The 8,328-nt window shown below is 47.8% G+C and overlaps 1 protein-coding gene across 1 annotated transcript in view; it reads right to left on the reverse strand.

Annotated features, from left to right (window-relative positions):
• Txnrd3 (thioredoxin reductase 3) overlaps nt 1-6,393 on the reverse strand; it is a 30,315-nt gene extending 23,922 nt beyond the window's left edge. Inside the window, exon 1 of the mRNA XM_032906117.1 lies at nt 5,985-6,393. Within this exon, the coding sequence (XP_032762008.1) occupies nt 5,985-6,143 (159 nt within the window). The 5' untranslated portion in view covers nt 6,144-6,393. The remainder of the gene's footprint in view (nt 1-5,984) is intronic.
• Between the last annotated feature and the right edge of the window lie 1,935 nt (nt 6,394-8,328).

Genomic DNA, 8,328 nt, shown 5'->3' on the forward strand with positions numbered 1-8,328 from the left:
GCGGCCCAGGAAAACACCGCAGAGTCAGGTCACTGAAGAGAGACCACAGTGTGGGCATCACTCAAGAGCATTGAATCTGCACCTTAGCCACTGTGCAAAGCTCTGGCTAGGTTTCAACCAAACACCTGCCTTCCAGACAGCTTCTGGGTCACATTATCCTCCCCATCACCTGCCCAAGGCGAGCAATGGCTGAGTCCTAGTTCTCTCAGCTGAACTGTTCCACTTTCTAGTTCCCAACAGCAACCCTAGCTCCTGTTCTCACCGCTGCCATCCACTTCACCTCCTCCAGTTCTCCCAACAGCCACCACGGGTCTTTTCACAGCCATTTTGTGACTCCCTCAACTTCCTCTACCCCTGAGATAAAACCTGGAGCCGCCAAGGCCTGGGGACATCTATCTAACCATGATAATTATCTAAGAGTGACCCTTTCAAGTTGTACAAATCTCCTAAGAGCATTAAGCAAATGAACATTTATTTCAAAAAATTTTTCTAAAGCCTCAGGAAAAGCAGAGGCTGTGGCCCTGGTGCCTGGACCTGCCCCTTCTTCTCCTGGCAGGAACTTTACTTCAAGGGAATATGGCCCCAAAACAGTATCTCCTCAAATGGCAGGTCACCAGTCCCCCTCAGCTCCACCCCAGTTCTGAGTCACAGAAGCTTCAAAACAGAGGCTCTCTTTGACTCCACTCAGCCCTGAGGCCAATGCTCTACATGGGAGACTGGTGGAAAATGCCAAGGCCTGCCCTTGTCATGTTATCTGTGTAAGGTCAAGTCCCCAGAGAAAGATAAGCCAAGGTGACCAGAGGCTATAGGCCCATTAAGAACTCTGCTCATGAAGCTAGGTGTCACTCATTGAGAATTAGGTCACCATCCCCACCTCCAGCTCAAGAATATCTTGCAAGGGGAGAGGCAGACCACAATAGCAGAGAAGACCTGGGCGACTTCTTTTGAAACAGGCCTTGGGGAAGTTCTAGCTCAAGGCAATGGAGAGAGGCAGGCAAGGAAGAGGAGAGGCAACAGCCTTTAGAGCAGTGGTTCTCAACTGATGCTGTGACCCTGTAACACACTTCCTCCTGTTGTGGAACTCCCAATCATAACATCATTATTGTTGCTACTTCATAACTAATTTTGCTACTGTTATGAATCATAATGTAAATATATATGTTTTCCAAGGTCTTTGGCAACCCCTGTGAAAGGGTCTTTCCTTACCCCTTCCAGAGGGGTTGAAGACCACTGCATCTGCCAGTGAATGAGGGAAGCCACCATGGAAAAGGACAACAATTCCTCAGAAAAATACAATTAAAGATTCTCTGTAACAGGCCTTTGTTCTCTCATGTTCATCGAGCATCGCTCACAACAGCCAAAAGCAAGGCAAGTATCAACTGGTGCCTGGATTGATAGGCAAGGTACATGTACGCATACAGTGGCTCATTACTCACCCATAAGAACAAGGAAAATTGCAGCTCACATTATAAGATGGTCAAGCCTTACAGATATTACACTAAGCCAAACAAGCCAGAAGCGAAAGGCCAAACACTGAATGATGTAGCTTACATTTGGCACCTGGAAGGGTTGAACTCATCTTTTGGTGAGGTGCTTTGTGAGGGCTGGGAAGGTAGGAACGTTAGTTACTGTGCTGATGGGTTTCCAAATGGAATGTTCTGGAGATAGACTGTGATAATGGTGGCCAACAGTGTGACTCTTTCTAATTGCTGAGGCCTTAAGCATGGCTCTGAGGACTTGAACCTGACTCAGGGGGGCAGGGGAATGAAGAAAAGACAAACACACAGATACACAGAAATGATGATCTGGAGCCTCGGATGGAGAAACCTCAGCATCCTCTCCCCAAGCATTTTATCATAGAGGTGAAAGTGGGAATGACAGGCAGGATTATGGCATACAGCTCAGTCAAGGAAACAGGTTTAGCTAACCTTGGTAGAAGCAGCCTCTGGAGGAGAGCAGACTTCAAAGCTGTAGAAAAGGGGTAGGAGAGGGAAACTCTAATGGACATTTTATGTGCACACTATCTACTTTAATGCTCTGACCAGGAGGGAAGACTTGTCACTTCCCTGAGCATAGCCTGGGAAGGTTTTGCCGTTTTCCCGTGGGTTTCAGGCTTTGGAGCTCTTGACATGGCGGTAACCCATATCAACAGCAGTCACTTGGGAGTTCACCTCTTCAGGGCTTCTCCAGTCCCCACACATGTCACTGGCCTCTACTCTATTGATGTGACAAATGTGTTTAAAAATATACATCAAGGCATTTGCCCTAGTTTAGTTCGAGCTGTCCTGCACACATCCTTTAACTACAACTTGCCTGTGAATCCATCTGCCCCATGGCTACTAGGTTTTTTGTGGTGGCCAGGTCAGATCCTTGTCGCTCTTGGGTAACATTTCTTATCATATTCTTAAGCCCACACTTATGATAAAACATCGTGAGACACTTAAAAACTTTTGAAGTTAAATTCCAGCCATTTCCAGAGAGCCCCCACTCCAGTTTCTTTCCTTGCTCCTTCTATTGGGCCAACTTCCTTCCTTTTGCCTTCTCCTTTCTTTCCTTACATCAATTACTATGTCATGTGCCTCCCCTCATAAGCAGACCTCCTCTTTACCCCAGGAGGAGGAGCCCACCTGTCCTTGCCTTAGCCTGTGATGATGTCTGAAGAAACCATTGTTTTATCCTTTATTGCCACAGCCCTTGTTTGTCACAAGCTCGTTTTTCTGTACATGAGAGCTAGCTGGTAACAGCTCAACTATTCTGATTTTCTGAGGGCCAGATTCATCCATGTTCATGTCTCTACAATGCTAAGTACCTATACTGGCTAGTTTTGTATGTCAACTAGATACAAGCTGGAGTTATCACAAAAAGGAGTCTCCCTTGAGAAAATGCCTCTATGAGGCCCAGCTGTACAGCATTTTCTCAATTAGTGATCAAGAGGGGAGGACCCAGCCCCTTGTGGGTGGTGCCATCTCTAGGCTGGTAGTCTTGGGTTCTAGAAGCAAGCAAGCTGAGCGAGCCAGAGGAAGCAAGCCAGTAACATCCCTCCAAGGCCTCTGCATCAGCTCCTGCTTCTAACCTGCTTGAGTTCAAGTCCTGACTTCCTTTGGTGATGAACAGCAATGTGGAAGTGTAAAAAACAAAGTGGAATAAACTCTTTCCTCCCCAACTTGCTTCCTTGGTCATGATGTTTGTGCAGGAACAGAAACCCTGACTAAGACAGTATCCAATAACTAAAGCTTGTTAAACAGCATAACCACGTCAATGAAGGGATAAATCTTCTCAATTCTGTAGGGGCCATATGTGGAAACCACGATGGATTGTGGGTGATGCATTTAACAGGCCCACAAACAAACTGCCACAAAATCAGCCAGTGAATGGTTAACAAAAGATAGGCTTCTAGGATGTACCCAGGAACAAAGAGAAGCAGGAAAGGCTAGAGAGTTCAAGGCCAGTTTGGGCTGGTAAGAGACCTTACCTCAAGAAATGTTTTGCTCCCCCACTATAAGCCAAAACACACCTCAAGAAAGAGATCAGCACAAATTAAAATCCAATCAGTAGAAAGGATGTGCTCCCCAGTGTAACTGGGCTTCACCAACAGCAGCTCCCCATGGGTTAAAGAGAACAAGTGTGGGAATCAGACTACAAAACAGTGTGTTTATGACTGCAGAGACTAAAGCAGGGATCCTAAATAAGACTGTGAAAGGAAAGTGGAGAGGGACACTCACAAGCCTCAGTTACCAAAAGACCCCATCATGAGAGTCTGCGAGATTTCCCAACATATAACCAAAGGATCAGTATTTATAATACATAAAGAAAACCTACAAATCAGCACAAGAGAAAAATAAACAAAAAAAATGGTCTTAATGGTTCACAAGAGAAAACTCCTCAAGGGAGCCATAACACATGGGCTTCATTAGGGCGATGAAAACTTCTGCAAAGAGCATTACCTACCAGAACTGCACAGGGAAAAGCAGCAGCTGTCAGCAAGGCTGGAGAGCAAGAACCAGCAGAGGCCAATTTAGTGTAAGTACTTGGAAACGCCCTGCCGCTGTGACCAACTCCATGAATCAATGAAAGACGCCCACCGCTTCTGGGCTTTTTGGCAAAGAACAAGAGTGGCTCAAAAGCAATTAGGTAAGTTGGCCAGGGGTGTGCTTCCATATGTGTCCAAGGAGAGGCATCTATCCATACTGTTTTTCAGATCAAAATATTCAGCCAGTGGTGGCTCATGCCTGTAATCCCCACAGTTGAGAGACAGAAGCAGAGTTACCCCAGGTTCGTGGTTAGCCTAGGGAACATCACGGCAGTGAGAGGTAGTGAGACAGAGCCACAGGTCCTAACATGCATGAGTCTGCAAGCACACCTGCTAAGGGAAGAGCTGTGCATCATGTGACTCTACTCACATAAAGGTCCATGCTGCCAGAGGGAACAGAGCACTGTCAGTGATGTGCCCCATCAGGTACCTCTCAGAGGAGTAAGGGATGTGGCTAACCCTGGGGGGAGGGAGGAAACATCCTGCAGTATCCACGCTGCTAGGGACATTTTATTAGTTTGTTAAATGTGCGTGTGACCGTGCCTGTGTGTATCTTCCCATGTGGGTGCACTTGCAGCTATAGAGGCCAGAGGACAACCTCAGGTGTCATTCCCAAAAGATAGCTGTTTGTCTACCTTCTTTTCAATAACTTCTCTTATTGGCCTGACACATATGGGTTGGGTAGTCTGGACTTACCTGTCTCTGCCTTCTATACACTGAGGTAAAGTACATGCCACTATGCCATCATTTTTATATGAGTTCTGGGGATGGAACTTGGGTCCTACAGCAGGCACCATTTTGTTCTGTTTCTTGGGGTAGGACTCTTAATAGGAGCCCAGGCTGACCTTGAATGTATGATCCTTCTAACAGCATCTTTTTTTTTTCTTTTAAATTGTGCTAGAAATGGAAGCCGGGGCTTTGCTCCCACTAACTTACACACCTGGCCCTTATTGGCTCAACTTTCTCATAATGTTAAGTAAAGATCAAGATATTGAATAGCGCCATCTTGCATCTTCCTGCCAAAGGTTTGTCTCTATAAGAATATTTTTAACTCATAATATGAAAACAATGCTGACTGCCCACCCAGCTCCAAAATACGGAGTGTGCAACAGAGATTAAACTAGCCACGACTTCCATGATTTATACAACCTCCTCTATCTTCATCTTACAAGTGGAACACAAGCCCCCAGCTAGTTCTGAAATCTGGTCAAGGAGTCCCGCTAGTTAACAAGTGGGATCTAGATCTAGCTTTGGCGAACCTCGCCATCCCTCACACTTCCATTTTAGTAAGACAACAATTTTAAATGTTGGTTTGGGCTTTTTGTTTTTTGTTTTTTTAATAAACTAAAGCCCATATCAGTCTGGAAGGCAAGTGTTTCCCTAGGTGGCTAGTGCCTGGGACCCTATAGTGAGTTAGTCAGTCAGAGCAGGTAGTCAATGAGGCTCCACAAAAGCTCTACTCCGCCCACCCTCAGGCACCGCCCACCTCCCGCCTAGGTCAGCTCAGGACTGCCTGCCCAGTAGGTTTCCCCCAGACACCCAGTAACCCCCCCACTAGATCCCGCCCACTGAGACCCACTCAGACCCTCCCTATAGCCCCGCCCCAAGATGTCCATACTACTGTTCCATCCGGCCCAATGAGCCCCGCCCAGATCCCCTCGGGTTACACCCATCAGGCACCCTCCCTAGACCTCCGCTTCGCCCCACCCACCAACCTTGCCCAGACCCCGCCCACCAGGGTTAACTAATAAGAGCTGGCTTTGCCCCTCCCACTGAGAGTGCTCAGACCCCCAGATCCCGCTCGCAGAACTAGCCGAGCCCCTTCATCCATGCTCCTCCCCGCCCCGCCCACCAGGTCCAGTCCTCCCCTCCGCTTCCCTCCTCCCACAGAGATTGCTTAGACCCTGCCCATCAGGCCCCGCCCCAGAGCTCAGCTACGGCCAGCCCCGCCTACCCGCGAGCTGTGTGGACAGTAACTCTTGCTGAAGATCATCACCCTGTTGCCCTCGATGAGATCCCGCAGGCGGCGCCGCACCTCCTCGCGGACCTCAGCGGGCGGGCGGCTGGTCCCGGGGGACGTCAGGCGGGCGCGGCGGCCGGGTGGCGACGACATGAGGCCGCCACGAACAGCACCCAGGCGGCGGTTGGGGACGACTCCAGCCTTCCCCTGCCCAGGCGAGGTTTGCGCCCGAGGAGGCGGCGGCGGGGACGGTGGCTTCTCCAGGGCTTCGTTGTCGCTCCCGGCCGAGCCGGGCCTGCTGGGGAACCGAGTCGCGGGCAGCCGCCTAGGGGACGACACCAGCAAAGCCGCTGAGAACTTGAGAACGCTGCGCACTGGCCACGGGCGCACGGGACAGCTACGGGGCCACGCCCCCGACCGCGCGACCCACGGAGGGAGCGGGCCTACCGACCAGCCACGCCCCTGAGAAAGCTTAGCCCCACCTCCAAGGCCTCCACAGGGCTAAGCTACGCCCACTTAGCGCAGTCCTGTGAGCCTGCAAACAGCTCAGTCTATTGCCAAGTAGCAGGGTGGCAGTCACTTGTCTTTTTCAAAGGGGCGGTATCAAGCTTGTATGCTCTGCTATTCTTGTAATTACTGTTTTCATTATCGTTTTACCAGTTTCTGCCTCCCAGAGTCCTCCCTACAGTTTCTTCCGCTCCTGATTCTCCATCAACCTCCAAATTTTCAGGAAAGGTATATGTCTTCACTTTAGTTCAGGAAATGTGACTAAAATCTTATCTAGAAAATACTGACTCTCTTTTAAGCTTGCATTACAGGAGCTGAATAAAAAGTTCCTATTGCAATTCAGCTTTTTAATATTTATTTATTTATGAATTTCTTTTTCTATGAGTACACTGTAGCTGTCTTCAGACACACACCAGAAGAGTGCATCAGACCCCATTACAGAGATTGTGAGCCACCAAGTGGTTGCTCAGAATTGAACTCAGGAACTCTGAGAGAGCAATCTTAACCACTGAGCCATCTCTCCAGCCCTGCAATTTAGTTTTAATATTAGGTTCCTACATCTCTACCTCCCGACCCTCAACACACACACACACACACACACACACACACACACACACACACACACACACACACACTGTGACAGTGTACTGCTTAGTTTTTGTCCACTTAGGACACTACTAGAGTTGCCCGGAAAGAGACTCAACTGAGGAAATCCCTCCTTCACATTAGCCTGCAGGCGAGCCTGTGGAATATTTTGTGATTAGTGATAAATGCGACGGTGTCCAGCCCACTGGGGAGGAGCTGCCACCCTTGGGCAAGCGGTACTTGGTTGTAAGAGAGCATGCTGGGCAAGCTATCCAGAGCAAGCCCATAAGCAGCATTCCTCCATCGTCAGCCTCTGCTCCTTCTCGAGTTTTCTGACTTTCCCCAGGAATGCACTGTGACTTGAAACTTTCCCCAAATAAACCCTTTCCTCTCCCGAGTTGTTTTTGGTCAGTGTTTTATCACATCAACAGTAAGTAACTAGGGCACAACATATTCTCAAGCCGTCCACAACACAGGAACCATTTGGAAAGAAGGCCAGAGAGGTAACTTTCTTGCTCTGGGTCAAATAAGAACACAAGGTACGCAAGCATTTTATCAACTGAGCCTTCTCCTCAGACTCACGTTTTAAAGTTATTACTATAAGTACTCCTTCTAAAGTTCTTCTTCCTGTGAATAAGCAAACACTTTGACCCTAATTAGTGGCCACTGTTAGTTAGCTAGACTATCCTTAGCACCTGTGGTCTGGAACACTCGCTCCACAGAGACCTCGAGAAAACCACACGACCGGACAGCGTGCTGCTGCCTCTTCTGAAGAGCAGGCTCCACCAGGCCTGCTTCAAACGTTTGAGCCAGACTTGTTATCACCAGCCCTTAAACCCTAGGAGACCCTACGAAAGCTCAAATTTTTTCACTTGCAACCCCTTTTAACCTGAACAATTTCACATGATCTCAAAGGTATATGTACATTAAACAGATTCACAAATGTGTACTGGTAATAAATCTTAATGAATTTTATTTTTTAAAGAAACTCTTAGGTATCTTTATAATTTCACCCTTTATTAAAGAGGAGAGCAAATTTACATTCTAATGAGATGGACGGGGTAGTTTATTTTTACATGAAACAAATCTTGGCTGAATATTTGATACCATAGAGGTAGAACATTGTGACTGTCTTCATAATTGATCAATATTTTAATTTTATAATTGTCAATACTGAGAGTGTTGCTTTGCATAAACACAGAGTGTTTAGAGCTAGCTCAGGAATGCTTGGAAGTTCTGCTCTAAT

This window comes from Rattus rattus, chromosome 6 (genome assembly GCF_011064425.1).
Source record: "Rattus rattus isolate New Zealand chromosome 6, Rrattus_CSIRO_v1, whole genome shotgun sequence".
Classification (NCBI taxonomy): domain Eukaryota; kingdom Metazoa; phylum Chordata; class Mammalia; order Rodentia; family Muridae; genus Rattus; species Rattus rattus.